Source organism: Cetorhinus maximus, chromosome 14 (genome assembly GCF_964194155.1).
Source record: "Cetorhinus maximus chromosome 14, sCetMax3.hap1.1, whole genome shotgun sequence".
NCBI classification, from domain to species: Eukaryota; Metazoa; Chordata; class Chondrichthyes; order Lamniformes; family Cetorhinidae; genus Cetorhinus; species Cetorhinus maximus.
In genome coordinates, this window is record NC_135892.1 from 15,167,296 (window position 1) to 15,191,767 (window position 24,472).

Consider the following 24,472-nt stretch of genomic DNA (forward strand, 5'->3'; position numbering starts at 1 on the left):
GGGTCATACGGACTCAAAACGTTATCTCTGTCTCTCTCTCTCCACAGATGCTGTCAGACCTGCTGAGTTTTTCCAGCATTTCCTGTTTTTATTACTGAGCCTTCACTTCACCTTTGGAAAGTATTCTATTTTCTTATTTTGTATGGAAACAAGGGTGGGGGGGTGTTGATTGGATTTAAAGGGACACTAGCTTCATATAAGAGTTGAGCTGAACTTATGAAGCAGTACTGGAAATCACATCAACATTGAGTCACTAATGCGTCATCTGATGGAAATGTACTATTTCTGTTTCCACCTTCTACCCTAATATAGTTAGCTGTTTCTTGGCAGTTGGTATTTTGTTCCAGTGCAGTCCTCCTGGAAATCTGAGGCAAGTTAGCTTTTGACCTTCTGCGTAGCACAGGCTGTGAGCGGACCAGGAGGAGGAGGAGGACCAACTCAAATCTTGTTTTAGCTGTTCTTGTTGTTCCTACCTGCTCCAGAACATAATATCTTGCATTTGATCTGTGACGTGCATCTCGAGCCTAGAAAGTGCGAGTGCACCTCCTCCTTGTACATTGGTGGTGATCAGGACCCCTGCTCCTACAGCTTCCTCTCCCTGCACTGTAGCTGTACAGTTCTGTTGTTGCTGACGCTTGTTGGGACATTACAGGTAGTGTGGGGGAGGGATCAGCTGAAGAGCCTGCTGTTGAGGCGAGGCATTGAAGATCAGTTAGTGTTCTTGGAACCATAACCCAGCAGCACCTTCATAGAGGCGACATTGGGAAGAGAGTTTTTACCTGTTTCAGTTTGAATTCTCTTACAACTGCATTCCATTCAAAATATTCTCACTTGCATCGATCTAAATCCAGTTGGCATCCTAAGTACTGTTTTGTCGGCCTATTGAGCAATGCTCTTTGTTCATAGTGTGACCCAGAAGCCTTCACAAAACTAGCTGTTTGATTGAGAAAGTGGTTTCTGCTTGCCTGTTGTCCATAGTCAGCATGGATGGAAAAGCTAATAAACTAAATAAACAGATTGAGAAAAGACAATTGATCCCGTCAAAGCTATTCAATTTGTGAACTGTGTGTAAGACTTAGCTCTGCTGTTTCAGTGGGCTACAAGTCTACAGTGGTCACAAGTTAATTGAAATACTAATGGGTTCAGTGCCCTACACACTCATACATGGAGGCATTGATCAAAAGGTAATAGCCTACACATAAAGAGAGGGGACAAATTCATCAAGGCTCCTTAGACAGCACCTTTCAAACCCACGACCACTACCATCTAGAAGGACAAGGGCCTCGACCACATAGGCTGCAGTGGTTCAAGAAGGCAGCTCATCACTACCTTTTGAGGGCAACTAGGGATGGGCAATAAATTCTGACCCAGCCAGTGAAGCCCACATCACGTGAATGAATGAAAAAAAAATCTTCACTAGCAATCTAATCTGCCTCTTACTGCTGAAAACACAACTATCTGAGTGAAAGTAAACTCATCACTTCCAATATTGGGAGAATTATGGTGAAGCAATTAGGTAGGCTAATAAAATATTTGGAACAGTGGAGTGTACAGGGATGCTGGACCTGTTTAGCATTGGTCTGACTGTTTCTTGTCTGTAGGAAGTACCTGGCTTGATGACACACAAGGGTAAAATAGAATCTTTGGATGTTTAGAGCAGAGAATATAGCCATTTAGTCTAAATGTCTGTGCTAACCCTCTGCAAGAACAACTTGGCCAGTCCCACTCCCCTGCATTTTCCCTGTAGCCCCGTAAATTTCTTCCAGTTGTCCAATTCCCTTTTGAAAGCCATAGTTGATCCTGCCTCCTCCACACTCGGTCAGCGCATTCCAGATCCGAACCACTCAGTGAGTAAGAAAGGTTCTTCCACATTTTGCCTCTGGTTCTTGCGACATTTACCGTAAATCTGTGTTCTCTGGTTCTCGATCCTTTCACGAGTGGGAACAGTTTCTCTCTATCTGCTCTGTCCTGACCCCTCATGATTTTGAACACCTCCATCAAATGGCCCCTTAACCACCTCTCCTCAAAGGAGAAAAGCCCCAGCTTCTCCAGTCTATTCACATAATTGAGTCCCCCATTCCCTTTCAAATCTTCTCTGCACCCCCCTCTAACGCTTTTACATCCTTCCTAAAGTGTGTTGCCCACAATTGGACACTTCTCCAGTTGAGACCTAACTATTTTATGTAGATTTACAATTACTTCCTTGCTTTTGTACTTTTTTTTAAAATATAAAGCCCAGGATTCCATTTGCTTATTAATTGTCTCTCTCTCTAATTGATGTGCAGGATATGCTGCATGCGGCTGTCCATTACCGACACAATAAAAGCTCATTTTATAAGTCACCAGAAGAGGCTGAACAAGAACCCGAGTATGTTCCCTGGACAGGTGAGATGGTTTCTGTGGATTTAATTGGAAATGCAATGGAATTCAGTGGTTTGGAATATAGCTGGTGTGGGAAAGCTCTGGTGTAGTCTGTAGTAAAGATTTGTGTTTCTTAGTTTAGAATGGCTTATCTGGATTCTAATCTAGAACTGTGTTCAAGTTTGCTGTGGCAGTTGAGAACTTTCCATGTGCAATATGTCTGTTTACCAAGTGGTGTTGTGACACCAGCAAGTATACATCATTCACATGAGAGGTGGAGAGTGAGAGTTCTGCACATTTCCTTGAGGTATTCGCTCAAGATTTTGGCTCATTTAGTACATTCCATCTTCACCCCTCCTTCCCTCACCCCCATGCAGAATTATTTTGGGAGGATTTGAGAAGGAAGTCAAGCTGCTCCCTGCCTCTGTGCAGGTTTTGAATCCGTCATTGGCTGCCTTGAGCTGTAATTTTGTCCTCCCCCTGCTATTTGTATATAAGTAACGAACGAACTCCACTTGTTTCCTGTCACAACTGAGTTCAGGGCAGTTGCTGGAACAAGGTGATGTGCCATTCTATGGTGCATCAGAGAGGTAGGACATCAGGTAGAGAGGAAGGCCGGTAACCTGTGGACACAGATTTTAAAAATTTCTGCGTAAGAGATGAAATTTTTTTTTAAACTCGTCGAGTAATGATCTGGAATATTCTGCCTGAAAGAGCGGTGTAAGCAATCTCAACAATAAGTTTCAAAAGGGAATTGTATAGATACTTGAAAAGGAAAAAATTGGAGGCCTATGGAGAAAGATCAGGAGGGTGGGACTAATTGGATATCTCTTTTAAAGAGCCAGCACCAGCATGATGGGCAGAATGACAGAATCATTCTGTGATTCTATGAACTTTACCTGCCCCATACAGAGAATTAATCTAATGTGTAGAATCATTGTTAAAAATTCAGCTATTGCTTATGACCCAGCTTACAAATGACAATGCAATTTACATTTCAGGCTTTCAATTTCTCAGCATTTTATTTATTATTTCCTCTTTAAAGCATCCAGTGGTCCAACGGGTGTGAGGTCTGTGATCCTTCGGCAGACTGATGCTGTTCTAAACAAGGTGTACCCACAAGTCGACACTGCTTTACGCAACACCCTTCTTGAACAACTGGTGGCCCTAATTGATTTCTATTTGGATGGCTACGTATGTCAACTCAAGTCAGTGGACAGACCCACTCAGCAGGAAAGATACAATAAACTAGAGTTGGAGTACACCCAGAAACGCTCACGTTTGCTGTCGCAATTACGTATGTACAACAATCCACTTTTCCAACATTTTTGTCTAAGCTTGAAGAAGGTGGGGCTGTTCTCCTTAGAGAAGAGAAGGTTGAGAGGTGATTTGATAGAGGTGCTCAAAATCTTGAGGGGATTGGGCAACGTCGATAGGGAGAAATTGGTCCTAATGGTGGAAGGGTCGAGAACCATCGGACACCAATTTAAGGTGAATTGCAAAAGAAGCAAAGGTGACGTGAAGAAAAGCTTTATTACGCAGCAAGTGTTTAGGATTTGGATGCATTGAGTGTGGTGGAGGCAGATTCAATCATGGTTTTCAAAAGAGAAATTGGAGAATTATCTGAGGAGAAAATAATTGTAGGGAGACAGGGAAGAGGCAGGGAAGTGCGACCAGCCAAGTTGCTCTTGCAGAGAGCCGGAATGGACAAGATGGACCAAATGGTCCCCCTTCTATGCTATAGCCATTCTATGATACCAAGTTTACAGAGTAGAAGTCTGCACTCCTCAAATGTCACTTCTTTCTGCATCTTCAATGGAAAACTGATGATTTCAGCAGCTACTATCATCTTATTTCTTTCATCAGTACATTTTCTTTCCCCTGACCTGGTTGGCTAAAAGCTAGATGTAAATTAATTCCTTATAAAGGTCAGTAGTTTAGTTGCTCACTTTCAGTTACAGCAATGGTTTCTGTTAAATATCAGTGAGACTTCACTGCCTATGTTCCAAAGGCCAGTAATGCCTTTGTCTTCTATTGGCTGCTAATTTTACTCTTCCAGCTCCTTGTGCTCATTGCGCCCCAAAATATCAGGAAAGCCAAGATAACTGGAGACTGAATACACTACACTTGGAAGATCATTGTTCTCCTCAATTCACATTCCCAGATTCTATAGGTGATAACCTGTAGGAAAGTGTGATTTGCTCAGTAGATTTTGAAGTAACCTGATGTGTGGGCCTGGGATGGTGGTGTTTGAGAAATATGTGACTTTAATATTTTTATTCTTTCAGTTTCTCTTGGGCAGTACCAGCTGACTGCTTCACTGGCAGAGAAATACTGTGACTTCGACATCCTAATACAACTGTGTGAACAGACTGACAATCAGACCAGACTACAGCGTTACATGAACCAGTTTGCAGATCAGGTGCGGCCTTTCTATCTGTCTTCCTATTTTTTTAAGTTGTAGATTTTAAAAGATAACTAGTAATTTTGTTTTCAATAAGTAACTTGCATTTATAATAAACATAAAATGCTGGGGAAACTCAGCAGGTTTGGCAGCATCTGTGGAGAGAAAGAGTTAACGTTTCGAGTCCAACATGACTCTTCTTCAGAACTTGCATTTATTTCCTGCCTTTCATGACCTCAGGACATCAAATTGTGCTTTACTGCCAATAAAATACTTTTGATGTACAGTCACTGTTGTAATTTAGGAAAAGCAGCAATCAAATTACATACTGCAAGCACCCACAGACAGCAGTGAAACACTTGACCAGGTAATCTGTTTTAGTGACGTCAGTTGAAGGATAAATGTTAGCCCTGGGATCTTTAAATCCATCTGAAAGGGCAGATGCGGCCTTAATTAAGCAGCTCACCTGAAATACAACACCTCCAATAGTGCGACACTTCCTCAGTGTTAGACTAGATTACATGTGAATTGAATCCACAACCATCTGCTTCAGATGAGTGCTACCCACTGAACCACAATTAGGAGCATGAATCGGCCATTCAGCCCATCGAGCCTGTTCTGCCATTCAATATGATCGTGGCTGAGCTTCCACTTCAATGCCATTTTCCCACACTACCCTCATCCCTATGTCATCAGCATTTACGAACATACATATGTATGAACGTACGAATTAGGAGAAGTAGGCCACTCGGCCCCTCAAGTCTCCTCCGCCATTCAATAAGATCATGGCTGATCTGATTGTAACCTCAACCCCACATTCTTGCCTACTCCCGATTAACTTTTCACCCCCTTGTTAATCAAGAATCTATTTAGCTCTGCCTTAAAAATATTCAAAGACCCCTCTTCCTCAAAAGGCGGTGGAAGCAAGTTCCAAAGACTCACTACCCTCTGAGAGAAAATTTCTCCTCAGCTCTGTCTTAAGTGAGCGACCCATTATTTTTAAACGGTGACCCCTAGCTCTAGATTCTTCCACAAGAGGAAATATCCTTTCCACATCCACCCTGTCAAGACCCCTCAGGAATCTTAAAGGTTTCAATCAAGTTGCCTCTTATTCTTCTAAACTCCAGTGGATCCAAGCCTAATCTGCACAACCTTTCCTCATAAGACAACCCACCCACTCCTGGTATTAGTTTAGTAAGCCTTCTCTGAACTTCTAATGCATTTATATATTTCCTTGAATAAGGAGACCAGTACTCCAGATGTGGTCTCACCAGTACCTTACTTGTTGTACCTGCACACCAGCCTTTTGTGATTCATGCATTAGGACACCCAGATCCCTCTGAATCTCAGAGCTCTACAATCTCTCACCATTTAGATAAATGCTATTTTTATTCTTCCTGTCAAAATGAACAATTTCACATTTGCCTACATTATACTCCATTTGCCAGATTATACTCCATTTGCCAGATCTTTGCCCACTCACTTAAGGAGACTACAAAGGTAGGAAAGCAAATTGTGAAGAGGACATAACCCTTCTTTGTGTCATCAGCAAATTTAGCAACAATTCCTTTGGTCCCTTCATCCAAGTCATTTATATAAATTGTAAAAAGTTGAGGGCCCAGCACTGATCCCTGTGGCACACGCCTCGTTCCATCACCAAGAGTGGCTTGGTAGCACCATGACTGACTGAGCTGGCTGAGTCCTAAATGACATAGCTGCTAGACTGGGTCTGCAGCAGGTGGTGAGGGAACCAACAAGAGGGAAAAACGTAGTTGACCTCATCCTCACCAACCTGCCTGCCGCAGATGTATCTTCCATGACAGTATCGATAGGACTGACCACCGCACAGTCATTGTGAAGGCGGGACTTCGTCTCCACAATGAGGATACCATACCCTCCACTGTGTTGTGTGGTGCTACCACCATGCTAAATGGGATAGATTTCAAACAGATCCAGCAACTCAAGACTGGGCATCCATGAGGCGCTGTGGGCCATCAGCAGCAGCAGAATTGTACTTGAACACAATCAATGACCTTCCTTCCATCATATGGTCAGAAGTGGGGATGTTCACTGATGATTGCACAGTGTTCACCATTCGCAGTGACTCAGATACTGAAGCAGTCCATGTCTAAATGCAGCAAGACCTGGACAATATCCAGGCTTGGGCTGACAAGTAGCAAGTAACGTAAGTGCCAGGCAATAACCACCTCCAACAAGAGAGAATGTAACCATCGCCCCCCAGACGTTCAATGACATTACTATCACTGAATCCCCCACTATCAACATCCTGGGGGGGTTACCATTGACCAGAAACTGAACTGGACTAGCGATATAAATACTGTGGCTATAAGAGCAGGTCAGAGGCTAGGAATCATGTGACGAGTAACTCACCTGACTCCCCAGAGCCTGTCCACCATCGACGAGGCACAAATCAGGAACATCCAGGACAAAGCAGCCCGCTTGATTGGCACCACATCCACATTCACTCCCTCCACAGTAGCAGCAGTATGTTCCTTCTACAAGATGCACTGCAGGAACTCACCAAGGCTCCTTAAGACAGCACCTTCCAAACCCACGACCGCTACCATCTAGAAGGGGAAGGGCAGCAGACAGATGGGAACACCACCACCTGGAAGTTCCCCTCTGAGCCACTCACCATCCTGACTTGGAAATATATCACCGTTTCTTCACTGTCGCTGGGTCAAAATCCTGGAACTCACTCCCTAACAGCCACTGTGGGTGTACCTACACCACATGGACTGCAGTGGTTCAAGAAGGCAGCTCACCACCACTTTCTCAAGAGCAGTTATGGATGGGTAATAAATGTTGGCCCAGCCAGCGAAGCCCACATCCCATCAATGAATAAAAAAACGCATGTGGCACTGCGAGTAATCCTGAGATATCTGCTCTTGAAGTCCTACTTTTGAATTTCCTTCCTAAAACCCTTAAATCTGCTTTCAGTGCCTCATCCCTCTTCCTACCCATGTCATTGGTACCAATGTGGACTGTGACCTCTGGCTGTTTACCCTTCCCCAGAAGGATGTCCTGCAGCAGATCTGACATCCTTGATCCTGGTACCAGGGAGGCGACACACCATCCTGGAGTCATGTCTATGGCCACATAAACGCCTGTCTGATCCCCTGACTTTTGAATCCCCTATCACTATTGCTCTTCCACTCTTCCTCCTCCCCTCCTGTGCAGCTGAGCCAACCATGGTGCCACGGACTTTGCTCTGGCTGCACTCCCCTGAGGAACCATCCCCCCCCTTACCAGTATCCAAAATGGAAAACCGATAAGCCAGTAAGATAGACTCAGGGGATTCCTGCACTGTCTGCCTGGTTCTCTTAGACTGCCAGGCGGTCACCCATGCCCTCCCTGCTTGCATGCTCCTAACCTGCAATGTGACCACCTCTCTAAAAGTGCTATTAACGTAATCCTCAGTCTCACAGATGCCCGACAGTGACTTCAGCCGCCGCTCGAGTTCCAAAACCCAGAGCTCAAGCTTCTGCAGCCATTGACACTTCCTGTAGATGTGTCCATCTTGGACATATGGTGCATCCATTACTTCCCACATACACAGAATGTACATCGCACTCAGTTGAACTGACCTGTCATACTGTAACTTTTAAAATGTTATTACAAATAGAATAAGTAGAATAACTTAACCAGTTACTCACAAATCAGCTTCTTCCCCTGTAACAGTGAGCCAGCTACTGGAGGCTAAAGAAAGGAGCTCCTCCCTCACTGAGCTCCCTCAGTCACCAAACTCCCACTTAAACTCTATGGCTCAGAGCAGCACTCAGGCAGATGAAGCAGTACTGAGGAAAGCCTGTTATACTTTCTGACAAACCTGGTTTTCAGAAGCTTGAGTCAGTTGTTTAAGCTCGCTACCTAATTAACTAGCTGCAGCTGCTCTGAGCTTGTATACCCCTGTTTTAAGGCTGGAATAAAACTTCTCAACTTAAAGAGTAATTTTTAGTTAATTGTAAATAAAAAGAGAAAAAAGGAAAAAAAACTGGACTTTAGATAGAAATTAACCCTTAAAACTCCATCACTCACCAGTTCTTGGTGCACAGATTTTCTTTAAAAGTGAAACTTGTATTCAGCATGAGCCAGTTTCAGGCTTGTACTTGCTGTGTGAAAGAGACTGGTTACTCAAAGAGGAAAGGTTGATGCAAATCCTTGTTTCATTTAACAGAACTTTTCCGACTTCCTGTTTCGTTGGTACATGGAAAAGGGGAAAAGGGGGAAGCTTCTTTCACCGCCAGTGTCACAGCATGCACAGCTGGCCAGCTTCCTGCAGTCCCATGAGCACCTCAGCTGGCTTCATGAGATCAATGTCCAGAACTTTGAAAAGGTATTGGATTACGCCTCTGAAACTTGTGCTGTTTACATGTGAAATCTTGGGAAGAGAAAGAGAAAAGTCTGCAAAGGTTGGGAATTGGGTCTGCACAGAGGAAAGTTAATGTTTAGGGAGGAAACCCTACATTAGGAATCCCTTCCCCCCCCCGCACTGGTTATTTTCCCTGAGGGTGTGAATATAGTTGGTCAGTATTTATTGGCCATCCCTAATTGTCCTGAGCCAATGCTGCTGGATGGAGGTGACTCTGTTCCCCCGATGTTTCAAGCAGTAACCTTCTCCCTGGTATAGGTTACAGTTCAGGAGCTGCTGCAGATGTAACTGTGGTGATGTTTTACTGCCTAAAGGCTGTGTTTCCAGTGTGTTGTCTCCAAGTTGCTGAGTAGCAGCCCTGGATTTGTTTGTGCGCTTATCTGGAACCTGTGGCATGATTTTACAGAAACCAAGGGAAATTGGGAAGGAAATGAGACAAGATTATTTAAAAGCAAACTATTTTTATTTTGCTTTTGACCTGGAGTTGCCTGTGACCTGTTTTCAAGTCTGTGATAGGACACACTTTTTCATGTATAAGAGTCTGGTTAATTTTCACTTGTTGCAGGCACACAGGACATTGCTCAATCTCGCCAACCTGGAGACACGGTACTTTGCAAAGAAGAAAACTCTCCTGAGCCTCAGTAAACTGTCTGCATTTGCTTCTGATCTCCCTGATGACACTCTGCAAGAGAAGGTGGAGGGTAAAGTCAAGCAGTCCCTTAAAAGTTTCTGTCTTGCTTTTCTTTTCTCTTGTTAATTTTTGATAATTGCTCACAGATGTCAGAATTCATCATAACAACTCATAAAACTCTTTGCTGCATTTTGGCTTCTCGATGCAGCTTCAGATCTCGGGTGAGTTCTCCAATGCAGAGCCTGATGTACACACCAGATAAGAATCTGAAGCAGAATCCATTGCTGAGTCTGACCCCATCCTCCCTCACATAGGGTGTAGGATGCTCCCCTGAGGGTACAGATCTCAATGCAGTGCTGGTTTGTTTTCCACCCTCTTCTTGAGGTACAGTTTAAATGGAGTCAAATCTGTGCTTCTCTGGCTCTTCACTTCGTACCTTCTAAGTTGCTGCCATTAATCACTGTCATTAGGGTAGCTCTCCTCTCCTGTTCCTCTTGAAGGTTGTTAAAATCTAGAATGCATTACCTGAAAGGGTGGTGGAAACAATTCCATAGGAACTTCTGATGGGCATTTGGGCATGAAGGAGAGCTAATTTGCAGGGTCCTGAGGAAAAGGCTGGGGTGTGGAAATAAATTGGACAGCTCTTTCAGAAATCTGGTGTAGGTATGATGGGCTTTGCTACGATTCCAGTTACCTGAACCTGATTCTTCCTGGAGGTGCACAAGTGTCAATGAATAAAGCCGTACTGAATTCCAAGTTAGAAGTAGCAATGTAAATGTTAACTGTGATGCATCTGATCTGGGAATGTTTGACACTAAGAGTAGGAAATGCTTCATTGCCCAAGCATTTATCTCAAAGCTGCAGAAAGCATATGTCTGTCTGGTCACAGCAGTAAAACCAGTTATTAATGTTTGACTAATAATGTTTCTCATGTTCCTGATGCCTTGATCTTCCTCCTATCTAAAGCAGCAACCTCATTGTGCTTATTTTGTCATAGACTTGACCGTGCAGGAGCGGTATCTGCTTCACCAGGAGACCTTGCCAATGGAGCTGCTAAATAAGAAACAACTCAACATAGACACCATGCCTGTGTTAACTGCTTCACAACTGATCTATGTAAGTACACCTTAAGTGTGAGGCGCTCCGTGACTGATCCAAATGTCCAAAATCACGATATAGAATGTGTCATGAGGAATTGCAGCAAGATGCTGAAACCATGGAAAGTGTGCAGTCTAGATCGACTAGGATAGGAAACTAGTTATGGGGAGTGACATGATTGATGGGAAGGTTCCCACTGGAAAGGCAAGAGGAGATTTAACAGAGGTTTTTGAACTACTAGGGGAAAACAAAGATCACTTCTTCTAGTTAGTCAGTGACCAGGAGTCATTGGTTATTAGAGACAAAGGTTGTTTGGAATGCTTCACACTGGAAAAATAAGCACATGGAATGCACTGTTAATTAAATTTGGGAAAAGCAAGGTGTTGCTATTCATCCAGAAAAATTGTAAAATTATTATCCATGTCTTCAATGTCCTGAAGCTCCTCACAGCCAATTAAATTTCTTTGAAGCACAGTCTCTATTTCGTGGGTAAATGTATGCACAGCAAGAACCCACGATGAGTAAATGAGCTAAACAACCAGAACCATCCGTTTTTCATGGTGTTGGTTGTGGGCAAAGTTGGCCAAGGCACCAACATTTCCTGCTATGGGATTTTTTTTGTATCCGCCTGAGCAGAGTTACTGTTACAGTCAATACTCCTCCAAGCCATCTGCTTTTAGTTTTCCAAGGGGAATTGTTGCAGTTATGATCACAGGTGAGGTGAGAGTGATCGCTCTTTACATGAAGTAGCATTTGACCATGTGTGGCATCAAGGAGCTCTTTCAAAATTCAAGTCAATTGGAATCAGGGGGGAAAAAACATACCACTGGTCATACCTACCACAAAGGAAGATGATTGTGGTTGTTAGAGACTGATCAACACTGCAACAGGGCACCACTGCAGGAGTTTCTCAGGATAGTGTCCAAGGCCCAATCATCTTCAGCTGCTTCATCAATGACCTTCCTTCCATCATAAGGTTAGAAGTGGGGACACTTGCTGATGACTGCACAATGTTCACCATCCTGACTTGGAACTATATCGCCATTCCTTCACGGATCATTGGATTTAAATCCTGGAACTCCCTTCGTAGCAGCACTGTAGGGGGGTGTACCTGCACCACATGGACTGCTGCAGTTCAGGGTGGTTCACACCACCTTCTCAGAGCAATTAGCGATGGACAATAAATGCTGGCCTAGCTAGTGACGCCCACAACCATGAAAGATATTTTAAAAGTTATGTTTGATAATTAATCGGATTTAATATCCAATTTCTGCAGCTTTACATCAGCGATGACAACACAAGAGCAAATGAATACGATTTCAAGAAGGCCCTTGATCTCCTGGAGTTTGTTGAAAAGGTATAGGGGGGAATCTTGGAGCTGAAGGAAGCTTCCTTAAACGGTAACAGGAAAGCACATATTGCAGTTTGAGTAGAAGCAATAATGAATGTTGGTTGTTGATTTTTGTGATATTTGCTCTATATTAAATGATTAGATCCAATAATTACACATCCCCAAATGATTATTCATTCTGAAATGTTAGTTGTATGCACTTATTCTGTTTTGTTCCTTCCAAAAATTTCAGCCAATTTTCAACCTGAAGCATTCTAGTTACAAAGATTCTGTATTTCCTTGAACCTGGGTTCACCATTTTTGTACTAATGCCTCAAAATATTTAGTTACTTAGCAAAAGGAAAGGCATCAGGCCCATAGACATTTTGCCCCACTCCTTCACTTGGATAGCCCCTCACTCTGCCCCCACCAACCCCAAACCACCTGCAGGAGAGACAACAGGAAATGTTGCAGCCAATTGAGGAAACCTCTGCCTATAATTCTCCTTGAATGTGATTTGATGAGCTCCAAACACCACAACCCCAGGTATTACCACTGTGGCTTTTGCCATGATCTTGTGGTGTTCCAAGAATTCATTTTAGTTTATAGAAACACTCAAAATAAAAGCTTCATTGCAATGAAACAAACATTCTTCTGTTCAAGTTAGCTTTTCTTTTCTGTTGGCAATTTCAGTTTTTACGTCAGAGGCAGGACTTTTGCAGGTGCCCACTATGTAGACTTCTGTGAAGATTCCCTCTCTTGAGGTACCCAGGGAAATACAGCACTGCATGTGTATAGGGGGAAAAAAATGAGGGGATTTTTTTTTTTTGAATGTATTACTTATGAAGGAGCTAAGATTTCCTGCATCGATACAAACCTGCAGCTTTTCACCCTGTTCCATAATTCTTCTACACTGTAGAACATAGAGTTGAACATCTCACCTGGTGTGACAGAGTAGAGAAACAACACTGATTTCCAGCAAATGGGGGACATATGTAAGAGACTTGAGATGGAGAGCAGGAGAATTTTATTTGCATGAGTTGTGCAGCTGTGAAATGCAGTAAATGCTTTGGCAACTGAGGCAGAAACTAAAGGGGAATAAGCGCATGTGGAGGAGCACAGCAGCAGGCCCTTGATAAACTATTTTTGGAGGCTGATTGTGTTTTCTGTCTATTCTCTATAGGAGGAGGGTCTTGATGCTGATGTCAACGTTGATTCATTGAAACTGGAAATCTTCTGTCGAGCTATTCAGAGAGATGAGTATGTGCATTATCGATTCTCTATCTTCCCTTATCTCAACATATATATTAAAAAAAGAGGCTATCTAGTCACAAATATAAAACTATTGCCTGCATTGCTTTGTAAAGCTCTGCTTACATTGTTAGATCATTTATAATGAAAGCTTTTTAATTTAAGCAGCTATTATTAGCCTTCTAATTTTTGACTTAATTACCTCACTTTTCCCTCCCACCAAATCCATTTTCCAGCTGTTGGTTTGACTCGGTCAATCCCCTAATGGCACTATCCCAAAGTGCAGCACCTGACTTTCTTGCCCCAAGTGATGTGTTGTGGGGAGAGTTGGAATTGTGCAGGTGTTATTATTTTAGCGAATTAATATATTAAATGTTTGAACAAACCAACCTTCTGGTGGGAGCCTTTCCCCATGTATGAAGTCAGTTACTCCTGTGCTGGCTGTTTCAGATCAGTCATTCCCTTTGCCAGAAAATGCCATCCCCAATGGGTTGTTGAACTCTCAATTAACACAGACTCACAAGACAATGTTCTGTTTATTTTTGTTCAGTTGGTCTTTTGATGTAAAAGCTGATCCAATTGAAGCTGCAAAGGCGACTGTACTGATAAAGGTCATAGAAAAGCTCATGGATGAAGGTGAGTGTTACATTAAACGGGCTCCTAGCAGCTCGATACTAAATGCTGGATCAGTAATCACGCACTGACCTTAAGCTCACTGTTTTTTGTCAGTGTTCCTTATAGCAACAAAATGCTTTATTGGGGATCCTGCACAATTGCTTATTGATCTCTGTATATGAAATGTAATCAGTTCATGTGGGTATGTGCTTGAGTCTCTGGGGTGGTGCTTAAACTGAACCTTCAACAGGTTCCAGAGTGGAGGAGCTGCAGTAGCTAGCGTTCCTCATCCACCTGCTGCATTTGTTGATCTTGGTAGACAGGTATGTAGTGGCTCTGACTCTTTTCAAATGTCTTTCATTTTAGGAGTTCAACTGAAATATTATTTGCCTGAAGTAAAGGACTTGCTACAGTCAGATTATCTGGTAACCCTGAGATCCAGTTCCTACTTTGAATTCCTCTTACAAGCAAACTACGAACATTATTTAAAAGCACAATCCTGATTCCTCTCACGTCTATCTCCACATTCTGTTGCCTTTAAGATCCTTCACTCAGCAGGTCACGTACTGAAAATAAACAACCTGCAATGTTTAAACTTCTGTGTAAAAATGAATTAATTTGCATTTCTAATAAAAGTCATTTAATTTTATAAAAGGCAAGTGAACTGTTGATGCTTACAAAATAGGCAATTTGACATGCAACTGAATGTGGGCACCTTGGTCTGACAGGAGCAAAGTATTTCTATTTCCCAACAATGGTCTCTGCAATCTTTGCTGAACACACTCATAAGTGCCAGCTTTCTCTCTCTCCCTCCTGCACTCCAATGACTGTTGACATTAGGGGTGGGGGGAAATCCAATGAACATGATGCCAACCTGACCTGCCATGCCATAGGATTGTTCCTTTTGCTCCCCTTTCCTTAGGACTGCAGGTAGTTACTCATTTTTGTCTGTACAATATCTTACAATTTTTCAGCACGTAACTTAAACTTGCAGATAGTAAAGATGCCTGGAAATGTCAGCTCCATTGATCTCAGACTGTGATGTTCCCCTTGGATCGAATAGTTGAAATTCAATCAGCAGGAATTACTTAAAAGCTGTAGTATAAAATCCGTGTGTGATGAGATTGAAACCTTCCACAAGCCAGATCTCTCCCAAATCAGTAAGTTTTCAGTCTGAGAAGCTGTGGTGTTGCAGGGGAAACGATTGCTTGAAACAATGGGTAGCCGTGTTCCTGTGCAATGAATAATTACAGCTGATCTGGAGCGAAGTCCTGTTTCCAGAGAAATTCTGCACTATACTCATTGCTGTGATCACAGCTTTGCTCACAAGTGTAAACACTGAGTGTTCCCCAATCCAAACTCTCATCAAGGCAATCCACTTTCAAGTGATTTAGCAACTGTGGCATCACCTGAAATAAAGGTCAGTGAAAATTAGTGGCTGAAATTCATCCCCCCGCCCCCTCCTCCAAACACACTTTTCTAGTTCTTCCACAAGCAGATTTCAGCTATGCAAATGCTGTAAACTTAAATTACCCCCATCGCAGAGTACAAATCCCTGAGCAGCAAAACCAAGGGTACAGCAAGCAATTAAGTCAAATGCTACATTAGCCTTTATCGCAAGTGGATTGGAGTAAAGAAGTCTGGATCTGCACCTGAAGTGCTGTAACCTGCAAGGTTAATGGGGTGGCTAGTTTTTTCAGTCAGTACAGACACAATGGGCTAAATAGCCTTGTTGTGTGCTATAACTTTTTTTTCTATGGTTCTAGCTGCAATTACACTTGGGTAAGGAGACTAAAACTGTGCAGTATTCCAAGGCTGGATATACTTGCCTTAGAAGGAGTCTAACAATTCACTAGCTTGATGCCTGTGATGAGGTTTCAATAAAATGGGCCCATACTATGTAGTTTAGAGGAATGAGAAGTGATCTAATTGAAATACATAAAACTCCAGGGTAGATGCTGGGAGGTTGTTTTCCCCTGGCGGGAGATACTGACAGTCATACTCTCAGGATAAGGGGTTGGCCATTTAAGACCGAAATGAGAAATTTCTTCAGAGTTGTGAGCCTTTGGAATTCTCCAGGCAGTGGGCTGTGGATGTTCAGTCACTGAGAAAGCTGGAGAGTGCATTAAATAACATTAGAACTCGGAGCAGGAGTAGACAATTCAGCCCCTCGAGCCTGCCCCGCCATTGATTACGATCATGGCTGATCTCATCTCGGCCTCAACTCCAATTTCCTGCCCTCTTCCCATAACCTTTCAATCCATTACTAATTAAAAATCTGTATCTCCTCAAATTTATTCAGCATCCACTGCACTCAGATTCACGACCCTTTGAGAAAAGTAATTCCATCTCATCTCTGATTTAAATCTACCACCCCTTAGCCTAAAACTATGGCCTTTCGTTCTAGAATGCCCCACAGGGGGAAACATCCGCTCCACGTCTACTTTGTCTATCCCCTTTGGCATCTTATATATGTCAATTAGATCTCCTTTCATCCTTCTAAACTCTACTGAGTATAGGCTTAAACTGCTCAATGTCTCCTCATAAGACAAGCCCCGCATCTCTGGAATCAATCTAGTGAACCTCCTCTGAACCGCCTCCAGTGCAACAACACTTCCCTATTTTTATACTCTATTCCTTTAGCAATAAATGCCAAAACTCCATTTGCCTTCCTTATTACCTGCATACTGTATGATTCATGCACAAGGACACCCAGATACCTCTGCACTGAAGCACTCTGAAGTTTCTCTCCATTTAAATAAGTCGCCTTTTTATTCTTTTGACCAAAATGGATAACCTCTCACATCCACGTTAAACTCCAAATTTGGCCCATTCACTTAACCTGTCTATATCCCTCTGTAAATTGTCATCCTCACCACTTGCCTTCCCACCTATTTTTGTGTCGTCAGCAAACTTGGCGATAGTACATTCATTTCCCTCATCCAAGTCATTAATATATATTGTAAATAATTGTGGCCCCAGCACTGATCCCTGTGGCACTCCACTAGTTACAGGTTGCCATCCTGAAAATGCCCCCCATAGATTATAATAGACTCCAATATTTTCCCAATGACACATGTTAAGCTCACTGGCCTATAGTTACCTGTTTTTTTGTCTCCCCTTTTTGAATAAGGGTGTTATATTGGCAGTTATCCAATCCTCTGGGACTTTACCAGAATCTAAGGACTCTCGGAAGATTACTACCACCGCACCCACTCACTGTGCAGCTATTTCCTTTAAAATCCTAGGATGCAACCCATCAGGTCCAGGTGACATATCAGCCTTTAGCCCCATTAGTTTCCCTAGTACTTTTCCTCTAGTGATTGTTATTGTATTTATTTCCTCCCCCCGCCCCCTGTTTTGCCCCGTGATTATTTAGTATTTTTAGTATGCTATTAGTGTATTCTACTGTGAAGACTGATGCAAAGTATTTACTCAAATCCTCTGCCATTTCCTGGTTCCCCATTATTATTTCCCCAGCCTCAACAAAATAATTCAAACCTGAAATTCAAATTCACGCTTGGCTCCACATGAACAGTTGGGGATATCTGTTTCGGAGGGTATGTTCTCCCCAGACACCCACAATGGACTTCCTCCTCTGCAATAACGCAGCACCTAGAATAAGGAACATTAACAGCGAGGAATGAATACAACCCCTCTAAAGCTTCATCTTATTTTCAGGTTAAGTCAAACCTAGCATTTACTGAAAAGCTACTTGTGGGTGTTAGAACAGAAGTCATTTTGCTTTGGCCATTTCTAAACATTAATCCTGCAGTAAGATTATTAAGGAAAATATTTAGATTTTGCTCAAGAACCATGACTTCTGTATTCTATCTATTGAACCAGTGGTAAATGATGACTATTATAAGCCCCAAAAACTAGCAAATGGAAGGTGAGAACTAGAGCTGTGATGGGACTGGTCTCCCCTTATATCTTTGCCTATAAAATGGACCCCTCTTCCACTTTAAATCTCCCACCTGTACCAGGAATTCTTGGTGTACAGTTTGTATATAATGAGGTTGTCAGGCTACAAGTCAGTGTAACAGATTACTGCTCTGCATTGTGACATTGTAAAACTCAATAAAACTAGTTTAAGTTAGGAGTGAAGGAAAAAACAGTATAGGACATGTACCTGATCAGGTGCCAGTGCTATCCTCCTCTTAAACTTAGCGAAAATGCGGTCTTCCCTCAACTCATGTCTTGCCATGGCCTCCAGCTCCTGCTCGTCTATGTCTTCAGTCACACAATCTGAAAACAAACATCTAGGTGAGACTAGAACTCATCAACCCTCCATCACACTTTCCTAATGACCCTATCAGGGTCAAGCTGCCTGCTTAAATTTCAAACAACGTTTGGCAGTTATCTGTCAGTCACCATTAATTGGTGCATTCGCCATGGCAATGCATCTACCAATCAGATTCCACTTGCCAACCAATCAGCACTCTCTTCTCATGCAGTATAAATTGTTGTTTTCCCCTTGTATTGGTATTCTTGCAACTGTCCTAATGAATGCAAGACGAAAATCTTTGGCATTTCCCTTTTTTCAGCAACATGAAATCCTCGTAGTCTTAAGTAGGTTAAATGTATCTTTATTAACTACAAAAACTATGCACACATATACAGAAAAGGGTTCAACTTAGGAGCTGTCTCCATGCTCGCTTGTGCACACTGCTCTGTCCAACATTAGACTGACCCCTAGTTGCAGGTCATCTGTTCTCTTACATCACTGTATGGGTGGTACAGTACTCAGTCCCAGTTAACCCTATATGTGCAGACCCTTATATTACAGAAGCAGGCCATTCTGTTCTTCAAACCTGCTCCTTCATTCGATAAGATCATGGCTGATTTGATTGCTATCTCAACTCCACCTTCCTGTCTGCCCCCCACAAACCCTTAACTCCCTTGTCTATCAAAAATCTGTCTAACTCAGCCTTGAATAAGTTCAATAACCCAGCCCCCACTCGGGAAGAGACTAACAACCCTCAGAAAAAAATGTCTCCTCATTTCCATCTTAAAAGGGAAAACTCACTTCTTAAACTGATTCTCCTAGTTCTAGTCTCCTCCATGAGAAGAAACCTCCTCCCTGTATCCACCCTATCAAGTTCCTGCAGATCTCATATATTTCAACAAGATCACCTCTCATTTTTCTGAACTCCAGTGGGAACAGGCCCAACCTGTTCAACCTTTCTTCACAAGATAAGCCCTTCATCCCAACAATGAGTTCAGTGAATCTTCTCTGAATTGCTTCCAATGCAAATATCTTTTTTTCAAATAAGGAGACCAAAACTGTACATAGTCCTTTACCTCTGGTCTCACCAATGCCCTGTACAGCTGCAGTAAAGCTTCCCTACTTTTATATTCCATTCCCTTTGCAATAAACACCAAAATTCAATTTGCCGTCCTAATCACTTGCTGTACTTGCATCCTAACTTTTTGTGATTCGTGTACCAGGACACCCAGATCCCTCCGTACCACTGAGTTTTGCAATTGCTCTTCATTTAAATAGTATACTTACTTTTTTATTCTTCCTGCCAAAGTGGACAAGTTCACATTTTCCCACATTATACTCCATCTGCCAAATTTTTGCCCACTCACTTAACCTGTCTATATCCGTTTGTAGATTCTTTACCTCCTCTTGACAACTTACTTCTCCATCTATCTTGGTATCATTAGCAAAGTTAGCTACCATACATTTGTCCAAGTCAATAATATAATTATAAATAGTTGAGACCCCAGCACTGATCCCTGTGGCACTCCACCAGTTACAGCTTGCCAACCTGAAAAACTCTCTGCTTCTTATTAGGTAACCAATCCTTTATCCATGCTAATGTGTTACCCCCTACACCATGTGCTCTTATTTTTCATCGTAACCTTTGATATGGCACCTTATCAAATGCATTTTGGAAATCCAAACAGATTCCCCTTTATCCACCTTGCTTGTTATTTCCATAAAGAACTCTAATAAATTAGTCAAACATGATTTCCCTTTCACAAACCCATGTTGACTCTGCCTGATTCCATTATGATTTTCAAATGTCCTGCTATAACCTCCTTAATAATGGATTCTGGCAATACAAATAAACTGTTAATCCAAGCCTTTACTTACCACTTTCTGCTGCCGACAAGGATTCCACACACACAAGATTTTCTGGCTTCTGGTCCTCCGAGTTCTCAAGTTCCATCACCAATTCAAACTCTGGGAAAAGGATGTTGGGAGACGACAAACTGCCAGCTGCTTCACCTACAAAAATACTGGGTATGTAACTCAGCACTGCTGCCCAAGGGAACTGGCCACTGCCTTTGGTGGGAGATGTTGCCACCAGGAGGAAGAGCCTAAGGTTCTTAATCCTCCTGCTTTGGGCAGGAATCTACCAGAATGGGGGATTGATCACCTGGGTGTTGCTGCTGGTAACTCAGAAAAAAAGCTGTACTTGATGTGTTCGTGCATGTACAGTACCCGCTGGGACCTCCCATGAAACCAAATTGTCCCAGCCCTGCTAGCACCTCACCATTATTTGGAAATACTGCTGCTTCATTACTGGCTGTGAACATAATGGCATCAACCAATGGAAATGACCTGGAAGCTCTGAGTCTTAGAGCAGTACTGAAGCTAAAGAGAAAGAGAGCAACACAAAGTTGGGCCAAAATTTGGAAGTCCTTGTACAGCATGTGATGGATATGATACTATCCTCTGCCATTTCTGCCAACTCCAGCATGATGGCACCACCAAAAACATCTTCCCCTCACGAAAAACTAAAGTTAGTTGAACAAGATTTTCCTTTAACAAATCCATGCTGGCTATCCACAGACATTGGACAAGTATGAATTAATTTAACGCTGGATTATCATTTCTATTGAGCTTCCCCATCACTGAAGTTAAACTGGCTGGCCTGTACTTCTTTTTTTGAACAAAGGTGGCCTGTACTTTTTTTGAACAAAGGTGTAACATTTTCCATTCTCCAGACCTCTGACACCCCCTGTATCAAACACGTATTGGAAGATCATGGCCAGTGCCTCTGCAATTTCCACTCTCACTTCCCTCGGATCCATCCACCTGGCCCTGCTGACTTATCAACTTTGAATACAGCCAGCCTTTCTAATATCTCCTCTCTATCCCATCCAGTGGCTCAGCTCCCTCCTCTTTCACTATGACACAAACCGACTCTGTCTCTAGCTGCCTAACCTCTGGAATACTGGTTTACCAATACTTACTGGTAAATGTATCAGTGGGTTATTGTATTTTTGGCTGTCCCTGGGCTTCATCACTCACCCATATAAAAACTGAAAATGCTGGAAAAACTCAGCAGTTCTGGCAACACCTGCGGAGAGAGAAACAGTTAACTTTTCGAGTCTGTATGATTTCTTCAGAGCTAAAGAGAAGTGGAAATGTGATAGATATTACACTATCTCCCACCATTTCCAGTATGATGCCACCATCCCCTCACCACTCCCCCGTCAACATTCCATAGGGACTGTTCTTTCTGTAACGCCCTGGCCACTCTGCCATCACCTCCAACTACTCATCCCCTTCCTACGGCACCTTCTCATGCAATGGTAGAAGATGCAACACCTGCTCCTTTACCTCCTCACCACTTCACTTGCACCTCCTTCAATTTGGTCTATTGTACCAACTGTTTCCAACGTGGTCTCCTCTGCACTCCCCCCACCCCGCCCCCCCCCCCCCCCCCCGCAAAGGGCCATCTGTCAACTTGTCTCTATGTTGTGCTTTCACAGAGCGCTGACCCTTGTTCTGCTATTAACACATTCTGCTATCTTACCTTTATGCCACTATCAGCACCTTCTTTACCACTATCATTAACACTCCCTTTGTCTTGTGTCTGTGACATCTCTGTCAATCATTCCTTTGCTGTCACCTATCCCTGACCTATTTTGCTGCACCCCCTCTTAAACACTATAACATCCACATTTCTACTTCTCTTCAGTCTGGAGTCATATGGACTCGAAACGTTAACTTTCCACAGATGCTGTCAGACCTGCTGAGTTTTTCCAGCATTTTGCTGTCATCACTCACCCAGCCGCCCACAGGCCTCTCGATGCCCCGCTCTCCAGTCCAGGCTCTGATGCTCCTTCCCGCAGTAATGGGCCCAGCGGCAGCGGGAGCAGCTCTTGGGCCCCGAGGCCCCGCACACGCGGCAAAGCCGGAGGCCGGGCCTAGGCCCCAGGACAGCCTCGGACTCGGGTTCGGGTTCGGCTGGGTAGAAGTCGTTGATCCGCCCCAGTTGACTCCGGAAAGCGGCGAATCGGCGAATGGGGCAGGCCGGGGCCGCGCAGCAGAAGACGAGGAGCGTGCGGTGGAATGCGCGGCCCCGAGGCGCGTACACCTGCAGCAGGAAAACCATCGGCCGCGCGCAGCCGCCGCACCGCAGCCGCTCGGGGTCCGGGAGCTGGAGGCTCAGCCAGGCCGGCCGCCCGCCCACCTTACTGGGGAACTGCGAGCTCAGCAGCCGCGCCGGGGCCGCTGGCTCCACGAAGCCCAACTCGACCGGGGCCGGGGCCTCGCCATTCGGCACCATCGCGGGGTTCGGCGCCGCCATTCTGCGTCACTTCCGGCAAAGTGTCCATCAGCCTAAACCTTCCCCCCAGGCATCGAGAGTCAGGGAATTTAATCCTTCCCAGGTCAGGGGAGGCCCCTGGGATTCGACTCATGGAGATTTCACTGTGAATGTTAGTAAATCCGAGCAGGTTAGCTCCTGGAGAGAAATCAAAATCCTGTCACTAATTTTGACAATTTACACCAAATGCTAGAAAGTTAAACACTACCAGATCATGGTGAATCAGGAAGGCCACTTGGCCCAATTTAGATCAACCACCCAGAGATCCAGTTGTTCCTGAGATCATTCCAGTGTTTATGTCTGCTCTCCTATCTGCAAATTTCAATCAAAATCACATTTCACTCACTTGAACCACCTGTGGGCATTCATTTCCATAGAAGCAGGAAACTACGGGCCAGTTAGCTTCACATCTGTCATAGGGAAAATGTTAGAAGCTATTATTAAAGACGTTACGGCAGGGCACTTAGAAAAATTCAAGGCAATCAGGCAGAGTCAGCGTGGTTTTGTAAAAGGGAAATCATATCTAATCAATTTATTGGAGTTTTTTGAAGGAGTCACATGTGCTGTGGATAAAGGGGAACTGGTGGATGTACTGTACTTAGATTTCCAGAAGGCATTTTACAAAGAGCCACTACAGAAAATAAAAGCTCATGGTGTAGGGGGGTAACATATTGGCATGGATAGTAGATTGGCTAGCAAACAGGAAGCAGAGAATAGGCACAAATGGGTCTTTTTCTGGTTGGCGGAATGTGACGAGTGGTGTGCCATAGGGATCTGTGCTGGGGCCTCAGTTTTTTACAATTTATATAAATGGTTTGGATGAAGGGACTGAAGGTATGGTTGCTAAAATTGCAAGTGACACAAAGATAGGTAGGAAAGTAAATTGTGAAGAGGACAGAAGGAGGCTGCAAAGACAGATAGGTTAAGTGGAAAAAGATCTGGCAAAATGGCGTATAATGTGGGCAAACGTGAAATTGTTTATTTTGGCAGGAAGAATTAAAAAAACAGCTTTTTAACTTAATGGCAAGAGATTGCAGAACTCAGATTCAGAGGGAACTGAGTGTCCTGGTGCATGAATCACAAAAGATAAGTATGCAGGTAATTAGGAAAGCTAATAGAATGTTATAATTTATTCTGAGGGGAATTAATTACAGAAGTAGGGAGGTTATGCTTCAGTCAGGGCACTGGTGAGACCACATCTGGAACATTGCATGCAGCACTGGTCTCCTTATCTCCTCAGGAGGTTTACTGGACTAATACCAGGAATGGGCAGGTTGTCATGAGGAAAGATTGGACAGGTTAGGCTTGTATCCTTTGGAATTTAGAAGAGTAAGAGATGACTTAATTGAAACCTTTAAGATCCTGAGGGGTCTTGACAGGGTGGATGTGGAGATGATGTTTCCTCCTGTGAGAGAATCTAGAACTAGGGGTCACTGTTTAAAAATAAGGGGTCACTCATTTAAGACAGAGAAGAAGAGAATTTTTTTCTCTTGAGGGTTGAGTGTCTTTGGAACTCTCTTCCTCAAAAGGCGATGGAAGTAGTCTTTGAATATTTTTAAGGCTGAGCTAGATAGATTCTTGATTAAGGGGGTGACAGGTTATCAGGGGTAGGCAAGAATGTGGGGTTGAGGTTACAATCAGGTCAGCCATGATCTTATTGAATGGTGGAGCAGGCTCAAGGGGTCAAGTGGCCTACTCCTGCTCCTAATTCATATGTTAACTTTACTTGTACCCGCAATAATCTTATAAGATCACCTTCCAGATGCCTCACCTTCAATTGTTTCTCCAGAACTCTCGCTGGAAGACTCAAATCAGC

At 43.4% G+C, this 24,472-nt stretch overlaps 2 protein-coding genes across 2 annotated transcripts in view; one reads left to right on the plus strand and one right to left on the minus strand.

Moving 5' to 3' along the window:
• nup133 (nucleoporin 133) overlaps positions 1-14,737 on the plus strand; it is a 54,430-nt gene extending 39,693 nt beyond the window's left edge. Inside the window, exons 17-26 of the mRNA XM_078556544.1 lie at positions 2,286-2,385; positions 3,407-3,658; positions 4,650-4,783; positions 8,964-9,122; positions 9,724-9,859; positions 10,787-10,905; positions 12,164-12,244; positions 13,401-13,477; positions 14,019-14,104; positions 14,450-14,737. Of these exons, the coding sequence (XP_078412670.1) occupies positions 2,286-2,385; positions 3,407-3,658; positions 4,650-4,783; positions 8,964-9,122; positions 9,724-9,859; positions 10,787-10,905; positions 12,164-12,244; positions 13,401-13,477; positions 14,019-14,104; positions 14,450-14,586 (1,281 nt within the window). The 3' untranslated portion in view covers positions 14,587-14,737. The remainder of the gene's footprint in view (positions 1-2,285; positions 2,386-3,406; positions 3,659-4,649; positions 4,784-8,963; positions 9,123-9,723; positions 9,860-10,786; positions 10,906-12,163; positions 12,245-13,400; positions 13,478-14,018; positions 14,105-14,449) is intronic.
• Positions 14,707-22,647, minus strand: pdcd2 (programmed cell death 2). Its single transcript, XM_078556545.1, has 5 exons — positions 22,116-22,647; positions 20,190-20,324; positions 18,216-18,331; positions 17,585-17,698; positions 14,707-15,492 (listed from the first exon to the last, which is right to left on the minus strand). Exons 1-5 carry the CDS (start codon positions 22,636-22,638, stop codon positions 15,331-15,333), a joined length of 1,050 nt encoding a protein of 349 aa, XP_078412671.1. The 5' UTR covers positions 22,639-22,647; the 3' UTR covers positions 14,707-15,330.
• Positions 22,648-24,472: the final 1,825 nt, after the last annotated feature.